The 20214-nt window shown below is 34.4% G+C and overlaps 1 protein-coding gene across 1 annotated transcript; it reads left to right on the top strand.

Annotated features, from left to right (window-relative positions):
• Positions 1–12289: 12289 nt before the first annotated feature.
• LOC149143304 (uncharacterized) lies at positions 12290–16240 on the top strand. The gene has a single exon (XM_089447313.1). It carries the CDS (start codon positions 12409–12411, stop codon positions 15601–15603), a length of 3195 nt encoding a protein of 1064 aa, XP_089303439.1. The 5' UTR covers positions 12290–12408; the 3' UTR covers positions 15604–16240.
• The last annotated feature ends 3974 nt before the right edge of the window (positions 16241–20214 follow it).

Here is a 20214-nt window from a genome sequence, read left to right as displayed (position 1 = left end):
TGGTTTGTCTGTAATGGTCAAGGGCTGAAATTCAATGGCCATGTTTAGTAGGTGTCGTGCTCTGCAAATTCTCCCAGACTCAGTTGGGAATCTGGCGGGCCTTCGAAGTCTTGTCCTGGGCGAGTGCCGCGCTCTACGGACGCTGCCAGACTCGGTTGGGAAGTTGACGGTTTTCCAAAGTCTTGACCTGGAAGGGTGCCATGCTCTGCAAATGCTCCCAGACTCAGTTGGGGATCTAAAGGGCTTCCAAATTCTTCAGCTGCGTCCATGTTCCAATTTACAGGTGCTGCCCAAAGTTGAGCATTTGAGATCGTTGGTGAAGCTTGATGTGTCTGGATGTCCCAAACTACAATGTAGTGTGGGAGTATTCGAGCAGCTACGCCAACGACTGGGAGAAGGTTTTAGTGAAGAAAACTTGGGAGAAAGCTTCAGTGAAGAAAGTGAGTAGTAAATATAACAACATTTAATAATCACAATCGTGGTCCAGTGGCCACAGTGTTCACTGCTCGCCGAATACAACCTTCACAGATTTGTAATCTTAACCAAAATGAACAAGGTGGATAGCTGCGAGGCAGTTAGTCCCTGTCTCTGTAGATAATTAAAATATCTTGCTTAATGCGACAAGATTTATGTGTAATGTAATTTTACTGAACAAATAAGTTCATATTTCTGATTTCTGATTTGTCAAAATTTGAAATCACATGGAAAATTTTAGGGTGACGCGTTTCGAACCTTTATCAAGGTTTATCACCATCATATAATAAATCTCCACCATGTCCTATAATGAACCTCGATAGAGATTCGAAACTTATCGACCCTAAAATTTCTATATGATTTTTTCAGAAAATCTTGGCTTAAGTTCATACTTCTCCATTGATCCGTTCTCATTTTTGGTCTAAACATATTATTTGATATTTTTGGTCTAAACATATTATTTGATGAATACAGTAATGGCTTTGCTTCTTTGACGAATGCAGTGATGGATGTGCTTCTGCCTCTCAGAGAACCGTCCATACATGCAGCAGTCACAGATCCGTTGTAGTCTAGCTAGATAGGATATATCTTTTTTCCAATATGTAACCTTGCGTGAGATCTTCTGGGTTAACTATTTGTATAGTCTTCTCGATCTCCCATCAAATCTGTAGGGACTACCCTTGCTTACAATCCAACACCATTATGAATCAGTTTGTAATACATATACCAAGAAATTAATTATTATCACGATTCAGTAAAGGATATACTTTTAACTCTTTGCAAATTGACAAACTCACAGGTTTTCAATGTACTTCACATTTGCCATAGACAAGCTGTTAATTTACAAAAAGCACGTGCACCAAGTTACATAAGACCAAGTTGCTTCATACAAGGTTGTCTCTAATTTTATTTTTCAGTATGGAAAAAGTGATATATTCATCAAAAAGAAATTTTACAAACACGTGATATGAGATCAACATATAGATGTAATAAAATACATCAAATATCATCTTTCTCAAAACTATTCTGGCAAATCCAGAAGTATAGACTATCATAACCAGTATTGTGCAGGCATAATGATGACAAGTGAATCAGCAAACCAAGCATAGGAAAAGTAATATGTACAAATAAAAAACACAAAATGGGTTGATAGGATGTCCAGCATGTTGTATCCCGGCAAAGTTCATCTTGTACATATGAGAATTCCTGCAAAGAAATAGTTCTATTCAGAGAAAGTCATCACCCCGGCGTCTAGAATTTGTCCTTCCATCTTAATCTCAATGTGCCGTACGTTCGCTTCAGCATGAAGTCCTTTTTTCGAGAGTCTGCCTCTAAAATGGTTATGCTCTCTTTCTATGTGTTCAATAGATGAACCCGGATAATAAGTCCAGAGTTGTTGTACTTGGAAGAGCCAACCTTGAAGAGTGTAAAATGGTTATGCTCTCTTCCTATGTATGCAATAGATGAACCCAGATAATAAGTCCAAAGTTGTTGTACTTGGAAGAGCCAGCCTTGAAGAGTGGTTTGATAGATATGTGCCCGTCCAAGTCCTCATATATGTGTAATATTGGGATGTTCAAAAATTTTGTGAACCAAAGTAAACCTTAGAGTGACATTACTTCAGCTTAAGTGTTCGTGCCATGGCCAGCACCCCAATGTATCCAGAATCCCTGATCCAGCTAGAAGGCAATCCAGAAACCACATCCGCAAATATGTCTTTGCGATGCTCCATCAAAATAGGCAGCCGGGAAAACCACTGTAGGGGTGGATTTGCAAGAAGAAACCTTCGGCCCGGTATGCAGATATGAACCAGTAGTGTGGGCCGGGCCAGTTTGATGTTTTCCAAAACCCGCAGTTCAGAAATCTGGTGGTTGTTGAAGATGATTTTATTTCTCCATTTCCAGACCTCCCAGAAAAAATATAATGGTAATAACAATATAATGGTATATTGCGCCATGCATATTGCGCTTGCTCTTTGCTCCGCCAGATAAGACATTCTGACAAGGTTGTGAAATGTATCAACAATAAGAGCTCAACAGTCCCAACATCCTAGGTCATATTATATTGGTAGAATCAATTGTTTGAAGTTAAGTTAGACAGATTCTTATGAAGTTATCCTACTTCAACCCACATTTACGTTTCTCTTTTGTCAATGTGATTGTTCAGAAATCCTCGCCATCAGCATATACAAACGTAATTTAACGATCCTATTTCAACCAAGAACCTAAGAACCTGACAGTTGCACTCATGCAGTTTGTATGGAATTTTTTGACGCTTGTCCTCTGGAAACATGTATGTTGTTGTTGATTACAAGACCATGACATTGTTTGTTGGTAAGTTTGAAACAACACAAATATTATAAGCCCAGACTGAAAGAACTTGTTCCAAAGTAAACATAAACATATACCTGAATGTAAAAGCCTTTTATGATCATGAAGGCAAGCAAAACAATAGATGCTACTAATCCAATCCGTCTGATGTCAGGAACTACAACACCTATCAACACTTCAATTCCCTTCATGTGTGTCAAAACAGTGTGAATGCATTAATCATATGTAGGTATAGGTAGGTAAGATGACTAGGACATAGAGTTAAAACTTACATTAACTGTGATGATTACTAAATATAGCCCAAGCAAGGTGAGCAAAAATGCAAATGCAGTACTTCGAAAATTGGCCATAAAATGCCCAAGAAGTTGTTGGATGAAAATATCTGTTTTAAAAGGCAAGAAATGGAATGGTTTTTTTGTTATTTGGATTACCAAAAGAAATGGCTTAGTTAAGATAGCTTATAAATGGAGGCATAAGCTCTGAGGCTCTCATGGTGTCATTTCAATATATTGGCCCTGTTCAAGTTTTGAATGATTCAGAAATTAGCAGATCTGTTAGATAGTGGAGGTAGGAAATTTGTAATTCTTTTTTGTCAAACGTGGTAGCTGATAAAAGATGAGAAACAACTTAATCACACACATGTTGTTAAAAGCCTAATACTAAGAAGGCTGGTAGAAGTGGATGATTAAGATTGTTTATAGGTTTAGCCAACAGTTTTATTGGTAACATGCATAGTTTGAACTTTTGGTGATATTGTTTCATCACATAGGCTGACTACAGTTTGGTGAATTGTTACTGGAAATATACTTAAATCAAGATAAAATATAGGTGGTAATACCTAGTTGAATGGAGAGTCCTAGTATATTGGCCCTTTTGAGGATTATTATTTGACCAGTTTGTTTCCTTAGTCTGCTGAGTACATTTTTTTTTTGTTGGTTGGTTGTTGTTGTAATTGGTAAATTGTATAGCTGATTTTCATTGCTTCTTGGAATAACTGGCTTCTTGAATAGGGCAGTCATGCATTTGAGTATGTGAGAGGGGTTTGTAGAACACATTATCTAATGAACTCTTATGTAGAGGCAAAAAGTCTCACTCATAGCCTACTCAGGGCTTCAGATGAGAATTTCTTGTATAGAATGATCAACTTACTAGAACTACTGCTGCACTTTCTTCATCCACAGAAGCCACTTGAAAATGCTTGAAAATAAACTCTCTGTAACGGCCATTGTCAACAAAAATATTTGCAGTGGAGGCCCTCAGCCCAACAACCATTTTAGCCAGCCTCAGAAGGCAAATAGTTGAGTTCAAACATGATGAAAATTTAATTCCCTGTATACAAAAGCATGTATTAGGTGTTGATAATGGCTAGAAATATGAACTGAAGATGTATATACCTCCTTCTGTACAAAAATGAACAGAAGAGGCAAAGGTATAGGGTTCACCTCGAATTTTCTTGCAAGTTCAATCCACTGTAGGATGTGAAAGGAAGTGTCATAGTGCTAAGAGCGAAAAAGAGGGGAGGAAGAAACTAATAATTTCAGAAATTTTAGCTTTCTATCCGTACCTTGATTTGTTCTAATAAAATTAATATTAAATGTTTGATGGCATCCAGGGAGCTATCTGGTAATGATAATAATAATATTATTAGTATTATAATAATAATAACAACAATGGAAAGGTGGGGAAGGAAGAAACTAATAATTTCATAAATTTGGACCTTTTATCCTAGCTTTATTTGTTCTTTAGATCCAACTAATATTTTGTAGATCCAACTTATGGTGAACCAGCAGCTTGAAAGCCAATTGCAATTCATTCAGCCAACAACGATCTATAAGCATGCCATAGTATTATGTCTATGCATATTCACAATAGTGATTCCACTGTCATATTATTATTCCCCACTTGGACAGAGCGATGACACAAGGGGTTTCTACATGTTGATCGACCATGTAAATTGTATCTTATAAATTAAAATTCTTGTTTTCTAGCCTTCTATTTCTGTAGATATCAATTGTGTAGTTGATGGCTTACTTTTTATAAATTCTTCCACAACCTATTATTATTTACAAAATATTCATTTTCAAAATACACATAACTAACTATTGCAATTGTAACTCATTATCATCCACCCTTGCTTTCAACAATGTCCATTCACATGTCCCTATTCTTCCCCACTCTATACATGTCTCTATTCTTCCCCACTCTATGCCTTACGGCGTTTCCTTTGCAACATAAGGTGCAAATGCTAGTATATAGAGTTTCTCAAATCCTAACTTAGAAAGAGAAATTGCGAGAATTTCTCAACCATCTCAAACCAACATCTCAAATATAAAATGTAAATATTAACTCCAAGCATTAAAATTGAGGAGGTAAAAAAAAACTCCATTAACTTTCTTACCTTGCAAAACTTTTAGCGTATCCCTAACTTGGTTAGCTTACACTTGCGGGTTAGCTTACACTTGCGGGTAATTGTAGGTTAAAATTGAGGAGCTCAACCGAGTTGACTTTGATGAGATTCTCCGCCATAATGTTTATCTCCCCACCTATCCTAGCATATACCCTAACGACTTTCATGTTCTAAAAGGTATGATTCCTCCCATTAAATATTCAAACAACCTTCTCTTATGTAGGAGGGGGCACAAGGTTCCAAATCTTATAACGTTATCAATAAAGAAAGGAATTTTAAAGTCTAATAATACCAATACCAAAATATATTTTTATGATCAAAGTAATTAAACTTAAATCTTCGCCTTAATTGAGGTACCACTCTAACCACAACCAGACAAAAAAGTATCTCCTATAAATTTGACAAGTAGGCTAATGTAAGAGTGGCATTTAAATTCACATGTGCGGTCTGTAATTTATATTTGTTTAAAAGTAGACCAAGTAAACCATTTTCATGTTGTTTTTCCATTTTGTCACGAACCGACATGAAAAGGTACATCTTTAATTTTCATGGATACTCTCTTTTCATTTTAATGGAAAATTTTGCGGGGTTTTTTTGCCCTTTTGGAAATATTTGGATGAATAATGATAAAAAATAAAACTTTTGCGCGATATTTTATCCTTTTGAAAATATTTGGATGAAGAATGATAATTTATCGGATATTTTTTTATAACTAGAATTTTAGTTTAACCTGGGGGTAATTTCAATAGGGTGAGTTTCTCATTTTTCATCTGGTATTAAAATTAATTACTAAAAATTTAATTAAAAAAAATAAATAATCTGTAAAAACTCAACCAAATTTAAATTTATAATCTCTAACTTCGTAGTCAACAACATATTTCTAATAACTAGCTAGTAAGTGGTTCGTGGGTCTAATAAGCTAGTATGTGAATTTTCCGGAAGAGATTTTGAATTAATTGTAAATTACAAAATTAAACTAATTTTTTAAATTACAAAGATACTATTTAAGTTTCACAATTAGGTACTATTTTAAAATTTATTTATTTTATTAAAACTAATATGTGTCATAAAAAAAATACTTATTAGAAAGTTCAAATCTCTGAACTTGCATTTCTTACATAAATGTAAGTAATATTTAATCGAATCGCATAAATGTAAGTAGTATTTAATCAAGTTGAGAGGCCCTCTCCAGAACAGTGTGATAGAGATATTGTAATGTAATGTTTAACATTAATCGTATAGATATTGTAATGTAATGTTTAACATTTTCACTTAAGTCAAATTACATAAAAATAAAAATAATATAAAATTAAATAAAACAAAACATAAAATTAAATAAAAAGATTAATGTAATGTAATGTAATATAAACATTAATATAATGCAATTTAAACATTCTAATTTGGTCAAAATAAATCAAAAAGTAAAAATAATAAAATAAAAATAAAAATTACCGATAGTATTGATCTTTGTATTCATGTGGAAATGAACTTATTTAAAAATAGAAAGTGAATCAATTTAGGTTTATTTTAATTTCGGATCTACCAATCACAAAACAAAGATCAAATTTCTTGAAATGCAAACTTTTTTTAGAAAAAAAAAATATTTAATCCTTCTTAATACTTAATAAATCCTAAATTAAAATAAATTTATGATAATTTATGATTATTAAAAACAAAACTAGAATTTTTTATAACATACCTATAAATAATAAATTTACCATGTTTAAGGTTAGTTCTCTTCTACCTTTCTCTTATTTTGTGTTTAAAAAACATACTTGCGTTAAACCCTTTCTATACTAATGGTATCTTGAAAGGAGTTCGAACAACAAATTATTTCGAAGGGTTATTGGTGGGGAACCTTGTAGTGAGGAGCCTCCTCATCATTCGTGAGGAATTCCTTTAGGGAACTTGTTTATGTGACGTTGAGAGAGTGTTGGGTCATGGGAGTTAGGGAATTGGGAAGAGAGGAATTTTGTGGGGTTAGTTTGAGTGGGTATTTTGTTTTGTTGATCGTTGGATTTGAGTTTTTATTTTTATTTAAATTTAAGTTAGTAAAAGTACGGGTATTTGAATTTTGTTTTTCACATATTTAATATAGATATTATATTTGGTAAAGGTTAATGGAAATTTGAGAAATTTGGAAAGAAGGAATTTTATGACAGAGATTTTTTAAAACTTCAGTTTAACTTGTTTAATTCATTTATGCATTCAAAAATGCATTTTAAATAACAAAAAACCATATTCTTTGTTGAAATTGTTTTACCAGATTTCCTCAAAAAAGTCTATTTTACTTATAATTTAGACTATGCCAATATTTATATTTAATAAATACTACATATGAGAGTTTTAAATTTGGATTCATTTTAAAAATTAATCAGTTTTTAAATATACATTTAACTATGCTGATAGATGTGTTTATTTTTTTGATAAGGCTTACAAAATTTTAATTTAATTATATATAATTAATAAATGGGTGGTAAGGATTAAACTTTTGAACATCCATGAAATATTTTTAGTAGTTGTCAACATAAAAGATTGAAATTTATTTAAAAAGTAGTTATGTTTATTTTGCTTTTCAATTTAATCAAAACAATGTTATAAAATTTAAATTAAAATAAAGCTATAAAATTTTTTAATTGGAAAACAAGTTATGGATTTTTGCGCATATAGGATTTATGCTATCCATGATATTATAACAAAGCTTATTTACAAGCTAAAAATCTCTATGGTAAAGTGGGGATGAATTTACATGGTTGATAATTTTATTACATGTTTTTTTAAATATATGTATGTTTACTTCATATTTGTTTCATTTTATTTTAATAATAAAATAATAATAATAAAATTATAATTTAGTTAATTTTTCTATCAAATAAATATTTTGATATCTATTTATACTTACCAACCGTTTAATTTTTATAAATATATTAATTATATTACTTTTCAATTATCCATTTGTAAAATCAACATACATGTCTACACTTTAAAAGATATATACGGAGTTGTGTTTAGTGCGACTTTTTGAAAGATTTTCTGGTCTAATTTCTCTAAAATTCAGCAGAAATTTATTGAAATCACAAGTTTGATGGGTAACCCCTGTACAATCGAAGTGCCCTAGAGTTTTTCACACCGAAAAGTCCAAAGGTCACACTAAAAACAACTCCCATATAAACATAATTATTAATAAGCAACTCAGGCTTCTTAAGGATTTCTGCTCTACCATGGGTATGACTGTTAACACTGACAAAACAAAAGTTATGATTATCAAATCCAAGAAGGACACTTACGCTAATTTTATGTATGACAATAATAACTTGGAGGAAGTGTATTCTTACAAGTACCTAGGAATTGATATTCATCACAAGCTCAACTGGAACCATAGCATTGAGAAAAGGATTAATGGGGGGTGGAAAGCTTACTATGGTCTTGAAAATAATTGTAAAATTGCAAACCTTGTAATGTGGGATAAAAAGAAGTTCCTCTTTGAAACTTTAGTTACTCCTGTTATCTTATATGGCTGTGAGGTTTGGGGTTGCAACATCTCCAGAGAATCATGGAGAAAGATTGAGCAAATCCAGAAGCGTTTTATAACTTATAACCTGAAAATTAAAAGTAATACACCCTATCCTATTCTCCTTATAGAAGCAGGTCTTTCCCCTATTGAGAGCCTAGCTATGCTTAGGTTTCTGTTGTACAAGCACAAAATCAGTAACATAAACGATCATAGACTTCCTAAGCTAGCTTTAAATTCTAGCCAAAACCACCTAAGGCTCAATCGAGGGTGGCATAAAGACACAAGGGCCTGGTTAAACTATTGGGAGATCAACGAAAATGATGCATTGCAAAACATAAATAACATTAAAGATATTGTTACTTCTAAGTTCAAAGAAAAAATGTGGTGTGAGAAAGACTTAGCGGCTAAAAGAAAATTAAGTTATTATAAGAAGGTCATCAACCCCACCTTAGAAGATCAAAAGTATCTCTCTATTTTAACTAGCTCAAAGAAGAAAATTAATATAGCAAAGATTAGAACGAATTCTCATGAGCTCCATAGTGAAACAGGTCGTTGGGCAGTTCCTAAAACGCCATGGACGGAAAGGATCTGCCATATATGTAAGAATAGGAACATCGAGGATGAAAACCACTTCCTCTTAGAGTACCCCGCGTATAACCACATTAGATCTCAGTTTCACAATCTTTGTTACAATACTGACCTTCCTAGCCTTTTACAATGTCAAAATTATAGTGAGCTCGGGAGGCTTTTCTCCAAGCTTTTTGAGCATAGGAATAAAATCTTAAATCAAAATAGATAATTTGTTTCTTTAGGTCAGATAGACCATTATTTGGTCTCAGCGGACGTTAACCATCATCATCATCATCATCATTATAAAGCTCATAAACATGCACGTCAAATAAAATTGTAAAGTCAATACACACATATGGCAAGTCAATGCAGCTTATTAAAGTTTTTGACCAATTTTCTTATCTCTTGATTTTGTATCAATAAAATTAAGATATTGCTTAATTGGCTATAAGATAAATATATGTTGTTAAACATTCATTTTTCTTTAAAGTGATGCAAATGTGTATATGTTAAAATAACAAGGGCTACTTAGTGGCTAATACCTACGGTTTAGCTTAAATATAACTTAATTAAACAAAAAAATAACAAAGACAAAAATTTCATCACAAAAATAAAACAAGTAATAAATATTGTATTGTTGAATGCCATCAACAAAGATTAAGAAATATGATTAACTAATATTATTTATTGTTGAATTGAGGCTTCTGTGATCCATAATAGTTATAAGTAGAACTTCGGCGTAAATCACATATAGAAAGACCTTTGTCGACGCGTTTCGAACCAACCAATGTGGTTCATGGTCCATGAACCACACTGGTTGGTTGGAAACGCATCGACAAAGGTCTTTCTATATGTGATTTACGCCGAAATTCTACTTATAACTAATATTATTTATATTAACACATATATCTATGTGCATGTGTTTTATTTTTATTAATATATATAATGGTTTATAATTAATTCTATTAAAATATATTTTTAACATAATAATAAGTCATTTAAAATTGAAAATATTGTGAAAAAATTATAATTCATGAAAATAAAAATAATAGAAAAAAGAAAAAAGAAAATAAAAAATTTAAATAAAAAAGATATAAAACTAAAAACCAAAAATTATAGAAATGGAAGTTACTAAACAACACATAATAAGACTTCAATCAACACCCTTATACATGAATAATTTTAAATAATAATAATAATAATAATAAAAATTGAATTCCTAATGTTAAACGTCATAAATTTTTGGTCTAAAACAAAATAATAACCAGTCAAAACAAAATTAAATAAATTATACCATACATACTACAAGTATAATAATTAAAATTAAATTTAAAAATTTAAAATATTTTTTATTAATAATAAATATAAATTAGTAAAAAATAATATAAATAAATATATATTAAAATAAGAATTAAAAATAATTATATAATTTTCAAACATTTTTTTTCGTTGAGGAAAAATATGAATTTTAGAATATTACTTGAATTTCTTATTTCCTAATTTATATTAATAAAAATAATATTTAGAAGGTGATGGATGCTGTCACAAAAATAATATAATATTACAATTTAGAGAGAATAATGTTTTAACTACAAATTCTTTAAAATTTAAATTATAAAACTATATAAAAAAGTTTAAAATAATAAACTTTTATACTTATATTTAAATTCCTAATTTGACGTGGTCAATAATTTTACGCGGTCAATAGATCGAAATCTCGAAATCTTTCTATTATATAAACATAACTTAACTTCACCATCTTATTATTTCAAAATAAAAGTTTACTAAAAAAAATATAATTAAAAATATTAATACACATATTTCAAAAATAAAAATCCATAAAAACAGATAATTAAAGATGTTAATATAAAAGTGAAAGAGACATTCATGTTAATTCGCAAAAAGAATGTCAGATGATGTTGCAGAGATACCCTGTTCTCTTTGGGTCAGCGTGATTTTTGAGATTTTAAATCCAAACATAATTTTTTTTAGCGAATCTTATTTATTCTTTACAGTTTTTTTTTTAAGAAAGATTGTATGTTAAAATGCAGAGGTAGAGAGGTAGAGTATGTATTAGAGTATATTTAGTAGTCAAACTATTATGTGTAGATTTAGCGGATAGCGGAATAAAAATTGTAAATTTAGTTGTCAAATTATTATTTGTAAATTTAGCGAAGTAGAAATTGTAAATTTAGTTGTCAAATTACTGCGTTAAAAATCCTTGCCAAATCCCTTATCCTATCATCAAAATAATCTCATGCGCAATCCTTTTCCCACACATAAATCTTATTTATCCCACAAACAAAATAATCTCATGTCAATAACTTATCCCACAAACAAAAAAATCTTATAGGCCTATCTTGCCAATTTGATATCTGACTTAGCCTAATCTTAAAATTAAATTTCCTATCATAATTTTGTTTTACCATTCAATTTCCACCCTCAACAATTTATGTCGTCGGTTATGCTGTGTCCCTCCCAACACATTGGTAGTTAAAAACCATGAAAAAAACCTGATATGCAGGCCAGGAGGAAGAGCAATCGAAATCGAAATCTAGTGAAACGCAGATCGGAGAAATTTGCGGCAATTCTATAGGGTACTTAGTGCGTTTGACGCTGGATTTTTTTCTCCGCGTGTGACCGGATGTGACGGTGCCAACTACTGGCCACTTCATTCATTATATTCATCCATACCTTCCACGCTACTCAAAGGAGAAGATCCACTATGGCTTTCTGGATTCACATTGTGAAAATTGAACAAAGATGAAGTGCTTTCAGATGCAATGCAGGTTAGTAGCCCTGAACATTTTTTAGCTGCTCTTCTGACAGACCAGGTTAGCTGGTTTTGGGCTCTTGACACTTATTTATGTGATTGGTAATTTCTCTAGGCAGACAGTGAGATCTCAAACAAATTTGATATGCCTCAGCTGTTTGTGTATGTATTAATTTCTCCATTCCCTTTTAAGCTAAAAATGGAAAAGGTTGCTTGAAAATCACGAGTGTTGCTTCCAAAAAGGTTGCTTTATTTCACAGATCTGGATCTTCAATTTTAATAGCAAGCCCCAAAATCTGAGCCCACTGGGAGGGCAAAGCTAATTTGGACTGTAATAAACATGGGAATGTGTTTGCAAGCTCTGTTTGGGGTTTGGGTATTGGCTGCCATTTCCTTCTTGTCTTGTTCTCGACTGGCCAGTTCATCCCCTTACAAATTACCGGCATTCGATGCTCCATCTACCTTCAAAACTAACAACAATTATAATCCCACTCCCACTTACAGTCGTTTTAATGAAGTGAAGGAAAAATGCCGCTCTTTTTTATCAGAGGCTTCAGCTCTGCCTTCCGATCCGAACCTAAGATATATCATTCAGAATGAGCTTTCTTTTGTAAACGGGGATTGGAAGCAAGACAAGGGTTCTGCTCCTGTTATGCCATTTATTAATTCCAATAACACCCTCCCCCAAAACCTTTCGGCTATCAGTTTGTCGTCTTTCTGGATCACAGATGTAGATCCAAACACGGCTTCTGGCAAAATGGTGAATGTGAGTGGGGTTTTAAAGTTGGCCATGTGCCCAGATAGAAGTATCTCTTTTATGGGTAGCAACCCTGAGGGCTTTGAGATTTATCCTGGATTCTCTTCTCTCAGCATTCGTTTTGAAGGAGTCTACTTACAATTGAAAAACCCACAAAAAGAGCGGTTGCTATGTATGCTGGGCAGTACGTATTTACCCTCCCGTGGGGAGAATGCTGCAAATCCTTGGGACTGGTCAGAGTCGCTGTCGCCAAATCTGCTAGAAGATGATAACATTTTGCTACTATTGCACTATCCAAGCAAACTTTCTCTGACTACCAGAGAAATTTGGGGAAAGCTGACAAGCTTCAACCGGCACTCCAATCCCAGGTACTTTGATGGAATTGACATCTATTCACAATTGGCTGCTTATTCGAATTATGGATTTGATTCCGGGAGCCTGGTGGCAAAGGCTTGTGATCCTTACCCATATGCCGACAATTTCCGGTCAAAATGTATTGAAATATACAGAGGGGAACAATTATGTTCAACTCTACTGCAACTAACGTCTGGCCAGATTTTGGATGTGGTTCCCAATTGGCAGTGTAATGGCACAGATGACTTTTGTAGCAAGTTGGGTCCATTCATGAGGGATGACAAAGTTCAGCGCACCGATGGCAGCTTTAATAATACAAAGCTTATTGTGCAGGATGTAAGATGTGTAGATCCATCTGATTCTAGTGCTGCTAAATCAGGTATTACAAATGTTAGTGCTGTTTTTCGAATTGTTCCTCCTTCTCAGAGTCAGACAGTGGCTGTAGAACGATCTGGCCTTAATGGTCTAACATTGCCCGCTGAGGGAAAATGGAGCTCATCTGCTGGTCAGCTTTGCATGATCGGATGCCTCGGATCCATCAAGACTGAGGATAGTGCTTGTAATTCTCGAATCTGCATTTACATCCCACTTACACTTTCAATAAAACAAAGGAGTGTAGTTATTGGCAGCATTTTCAGCATTAAGAACGATACAAATTCCTTCTATCCTCTCTCATTTGAGCTTCTGCTGCATCCTCCACAGTTGCCATGGGATGTGTTAAACAAAATGTCATACAAATACAGCAAGACCAAATTAGCAGGATCTATGTTAGAGAGAGATGAGCCTGTAGGTTTTGGTGAGCAGATCATGAAATCATTCTTGAAGTACCCCCTGAAAGAACTTGGGAAGACAAGAGAGAGTTTCTCTCTTCTAAGCGAGGATCTCTCCGTTCATTCATTGGCCATCTTCGAACCATTCTCTAAAGGGCATTTTGTCAAGAGCTTCATAGACGTGGATATTATAGCCATTGAGGAATATGTGGGAGTTGATTGGGTGCAGGCCGCAAACACTAAAGTCATACCTGAGGATGTTCGGGAACCACCTCAGTCAGAAGGACCAGAGGAGGAGAAGTATTTCTTGAAAGTTGCTGCACAGTTGAAAGTGGAAGGAAATTTTACAAATCTTTTCGTTGAGGGTCTTTATGATCCAAGAGTGGGCAGAATGTACCTTATAGGATGCAGGGATGTTCGAGCTCCATGGAATGTTTTGCATGACAGTGGGGATCTGGAGGATGGTTTGGATTGCCTAGTTGAAGTAAAATTGGAGTATCCACCTACAAATGCCAGGTGGTTTGTAAATCCAACTATGAAGCTTTCAGTCACGAGCAAGCGAACTGAAGATGACCCATTCTTTTTTAGGCAGATTAAGGTCCAGACGCTTCCCATTTTATATAGGAGACAGAGAGAAGATATCATATCTCGCAAGAGTGTAGAAGGCATGTTGCGCATATTGACACTATCAGTGATGATTGGGTGCATTCTCAGCGAATTATACTACATTCGAGGTAAGGCAGAAGTTGCTCCATACATCTCTCTTGTCATGCTGGGACTTCAGGCCATTGGATATAGTATTCCTCTCATAACAGGTGCAGAGGCCTTGTTCGAAAGGTTGACATCAGATTCTGAGGATAATGAATATTCTGCTCTCAGTCAGAGCCGATGGTCTGAGGTCATTGATTACATTGTTAAACTGCTAGTGTTGGTTGCATTTCTATTGACTCTTAGACTGTGCCAAAAGGTTTGGAAATCACGTATTCGGTTGCTGACAAGGAGTCCTCTAGAGCCATGGAGAGTCCCAAGTGATAAACGAGTTCTTGCCATTTGTTCCGCTATACATGCTATGGGGTTTTTAGTTGTGCTAATTGTTCATACTGTGAGGACCAGTACTCGTCCAATTCAGTCCTCAACGTATCTTGATTGGAAAGGCAATGTGCACAAGCAACATGAATGGGAGACTCAGCTTAAAGAGTATGTAGGTCTGGTGCAGGATTTTTTCCTTCTTCCTCAAATTGTTGGTAATATTCTTTGGCATATTGAATGTAAGCCACTTAGGAAACTATATTACATTGGTGTCACTGTTCTGCGGCTCCTTCCTCACATCTACGACTACTTGAGATCTCCAGTTTTCAATCCTTATTTTGCAAATGAATATGAATTTGCAAATCCTAGCTCAGATTTTTATTCCAAGTTTGGAGATATTGCTATTCCAGTCATTGCCGTGATGCTTGCAATTGTGATTTTCATCCAGCAGAGATGGAATAAGCTTACAGTTGGTCAGGCATTGAAATTGACCTCAAGTAAACTCACACGGCTTGGATCAAGGATGTATGAGAGGCTGCCATCACAGACATTTGAAGCTGAGCTTGTTTCTGGTGTAAACTCACAAGAAAATGGCAATGCACATGCAAATGGAGAAGTGAGCTAATGTTAATGTGGCTCATCATGGCCATACCCAAAGGAAAATTGCTAATGTTTCTTGTTTGATTCTGTAGGTTACTGGATCACAGCCCAGAGCAGTATAAAATTGTGATTGAGGGTTTTACAATTGCTGGCGTAATGGCATGTAAGAATCTGCAAATGCAGTATGCGCACTGCTCTTGGAGAGTAAATATTTCTTCTATAACAGTTAGATCAGTGAAAGTTCCAAATTATGTCTGATTTGATGATGCTTATGAGAGGCAATGAAAAAGATGATAACAGCCTATTTCCGGGTGTTTTGATGTCAAAGATTGAAATTTATGTTGTTCTCGGGAATATTCTATTTTCTCTTTTTGATTAGACTTAGGTAAATATATGCATCCACTGCACGGGTATTACCTCTATTGCCATGAACCATGGTCTTTGATAAGATGGTAACTCGTCTTTAGCTGATCGGAAGAGACTCTTCGAAGCTAATTTCATACTTTAAGCAAGAATGTGTATAATTATCAACTGACGAAAGGGTAATTTTTGTTTGTCTTTCCTCCAGTTTTGCTCAGCTTGTTTGAAATTCACAACTAATGAGTACAGCATCTTCTGAAGGTTCTTTACGTTTTAAATTCAGAATTTATCATATCATAGTATATTGTTGGCGTTTTGTCTTTTTGGGCACTGTGTAATTACTAATAGTTCAATTTTATTCATTGAAATTTACATCTGTTAGATATGTTCTTTGGTTCTCAGTTTCTGAATATAGATGCTGTATTATTCAATGACCTACTTTTACATCTGTTAGATATGTTCTTTGGTTCTCAATTTCTGAATATAGATGCAGTATTATTCAATGACCTACTTTTGCATTAGTTTTCAGCCTATATGTAGGCAACTGATTGATATATGTTTGTTTGAATGATAATTTATTTTGTGTCCATTGAGGTCATGTTCGTAAAGTACCCAATGATCGTAATATAAAATATTTTTTCTTTTGGCTAACCTTATTATCATTTTAAACTAGACCTTTCTGGTAGCTTATCTCAGGAAGGTCTAGTTTGAAGGGCCAGAAAGGTTAATATATGAAGGGCCATTGTACCTTATAACCTGAAGCTTTCAGGCGCCGCAACTTGGTTTAAACCTTTAGGTCACTTCAGCAGAGACTTAAAGTACTTTGTACAAGTTGTCGATTATATCCATTGGCCCTTGCATGTGCCAGTGCTTGACACGTTAGAGACAACTGAATTGGTTCATAGCAGCACAAAATAATAATAGAGTACATCTCTGTTTTTCACTGGTGCTGCTTGCTTACCTTATTTGAGAGGTCGCTAGAACTATTTAAATGTCATATCTAGGATACAATGAATCTCTTTCTGATTTTCCTGAGTTTAGTAATGCATAATCACGATTCCTAACAATGGATTTGATCAAGAGAAGGGATTGAAGCTATACTTGGGGACTGGAACCATTATTGTCTATTATAAATCTACTGATATTTTCACTTATGAACTACAAAGAATCCTTTTTTTGGAACAAAAAATGAGTTTGAAGACATCAGACTTGTAGTTGATTGCTTGTTCATAGTGCAAGCCTATCATCTGAATTCTATAATTTGATTTCATGATTTGCTTTTTTTCTCACTTACAGACAATACTTATTTTTATTTTTTTATATATCATAAGCCTAATTACTAAATTGATCTGGCTATTCAACCCACTGATGACCTTACCAATCATTATTGCTCTAAACTTCTAGTAAATATGAATTTTGGACTGAGCTGGTGTTACTACAGATTCGTCTCAGTGAAAATACAAAATTGTATGGATGCAACTTTAAACAGAAAATGGGGACAAACCAGAATCCATCCCACTAGAAAGCTGAAAACCAAACCCTAACAATCTGTCCTATCACTCACCACCACTTCCCACCAGTGTGCCTGGCCGTGGAATTGTATCAGAGCTGCGAAAGGCCTTGACTTGTTGCCCTCTTTTCTTTTTTCAGAGATTTAAATCTTTAAAGGTGCACTAACCAACCCCTTTGCATCGATCTCCACTTCTAACACCTTCGTCCAAGACTTCTGAACATGAACTCTGCTTGTTATGCTGACTGTGACACAGTGCTGATATCGTCCAAGAGACACTGGTCCTCTGCCAGATCTCTAATGTCTGTTCCCAAACTCCCTGGACTCCTCAAAAGATTGACATTGCGAATTAGCTTATCTTTTTGAGAGTTACTTTTTTTGTACCACGTTGCTTAAAAATGGTCGAAAACAAATCGCTGATACTTCCCTCTAAATATTTCTTGTATATGTTTTCCACTGTCAAATAACGGGAACTCAAGGATTTCAGTGAGAAAGACTCTACATGAGAGGAAAAGTGTAGTAGATTATGTAAAGCAACGAAGTTGAGTCAATGGTTATGCATGTTTATTTTGTTTACTACTTCTTTTGAATAATCTTCTAATGAGAACTTGAGAATCTAGGGGAATAACCATAGGTATTTCCTTAGTGTTCTTGTGATTTAAGGGATAGCATGTTTTCTATGGGATTTCAACAATCCACAATGAGAATCCAAACTGGGTAAATATATCATTTGGTGGGCTTTCAAAAGAACTGGGGATGAGCTTTGATACATTTATGTGTGTACATTCTTTCCTCTAAACATTTTTTTGCTTTGATACATTTATGTGTATACATTCTTTCCAGTTTATGCTTTTCTACTGACAAATATCATGGAGTCAAGGATTTCAATCAAAGAAAATATGCCTGAGAGGAAATGATTATGCCTATTTATTTTGCTTACCCATTGCTTTGCAGGAAAATGAACCGAATTTTGTAATAATCAGCCACCTTATGCAGTCATCGACTAGATTCCCCAGGGTCTGAAGCAGGCATCATGTCCCAGACAAATCCTAATGGCATAGTGTTACTTATGTCATTGTTGATATTATGGTTCTAGAGCTAGTGTATCTCTATAAGATTCAATTCTTGAACATGGTTGTGGGTTTTAATCCATTTATGTTAATGTAGGTATTGCTGTATGTGCCACACATTCTAGATTACTTTTTTGAATGGTCAATGGTATTCAGTGGAGTGATTTGACTGTTAAAGTTTATGGAGGTGTCCATACTCTACTCGGATTTTGAACCTGTAACATTTTTGAGAGAAAATACATGATTTTACTTTTTTGAATGATGAATGGTACTCAGTGGAGTGATTTGACTGTTAAAGTTTATGGATGTGTCTATACCCTACTTCTCTGATTTTGAACACCTTTTTGGGAGAAAATATCAGAGAACCTGTAACCCTTTTGGGAGAAAATACATGATTTTAACCATTAGTCATACTCAAGTTGCTAAAATGAAACTATCAGTCCCTTTAACATTCAATACCTTTCATCCAAGCACCGATGGTATATGTCCATTAGTTATGTATAACAACCATTTTCAATCTCTTTCCACTTAACCAAACAAGAGCCATGGATAATAAATTCCTGTATTCTGAAGATAGAAACATGAGAAAGTTTAAAATGAACTGCCTTTGCGCATAGGACTGTTGTAGGATCCCACCTTCCATTTCAAACTCTTCCCTTCCCGACAGGCACGAGATTTGTTTATTGGCAAAGTACAGAGTTTACCAGGTGCATATCTCAATTCCATCTTAGTGACAGCAACAATCTTGCGGTCGCTGATAACAACGCCAGCCAACCTTTGGATCTCAGTGCTTCGTGGGAGCTGCGTATGGTCATCTACTCATCTACAGGGTACTGTGGTAATTGCATCTGCTACTGGATACTTTTGTAATGATAACTAGTGGTGCCAAGAGAGAAATTAATACTAACTTCACATGAACTTTTTCGCTGAACTCCATGACTGCCCGAAATATGAAAGAACGATAACCTCCTCTCGTTCAAAATTTGTGATTTTAGCTGAAGTGGTTTGAAAGCAGTAATGTTTATTAGGTTCCATTGAAATGATCCAAAATATTCCATTCCTCTTTTATCTTTTTTATGTGCAGCAATGATTGAAACCTTTTTTGTTCTGCAAAGTTCAACAGCTGCTCTTCGATGAAGATCTAGTTCCATTTGTACAATTTCTTTAGAATTTGCGGTTTTCCTATGGGTTAATTTGTCTAATGCCATGGCCGAAATTTGTATTTTCACGTGACAGAGGCTGAGGTTCTGACAGTCATCTTAATGTTTCTTCCTCCGGTAGTATTCTAGTCTTGCGTATCTTCCTGTCTTTGTCTGTATCAGATCATCTTCTTCCTTATTTCTTTACTTTCTTAAGCATTTGAGCCAAAAACATTTATTAACATGAGATCATTGTTATCAAATCCATACGGCAAATCGAAAATACGGTTCGGTTAGTGCGATTTGGTTCGCATTATGCAGGATTTGGCGGCAAAGAAAATGAGTTTCACAGTCACAGCATTTTCTTCAGTGACTGTTTGATTCCGCAGTCGCCACATTCTTTGCATCGTGGTTTACATCTTCCCCCGCGACTGGAAGCCACTCCAACGCATTACTCACTTTAACGGGTCAAGACTCGATACATCCGCCACTGATAATGGAATAACATCATCATCTGTTCAGGAAGCTAGGGCACATTTCTTCTGTTCATCCGTTTC

The sequence above is a fragment of the Pinus tabuliformis genome, chromosome X (genome assembly GCF_031772625.1).
Source record: "Pinus tabuliformis cultivar Carrire ecotype Pingquan chromosome X, CPIR1, whole genome shotgun sequence".
NCBI classification, from domain to species: Eukaryota; Viridiplantae; Streptophyta; class Pinopsida; order Pinales; family Pinaceae; genus Pinus; species Pinus tabuliformis.
The sequence above is the reverse complement of the archived record's forward strand: the minus strand, read 5'-3'. Positions and strand labels throughout refer to the sequence as shown.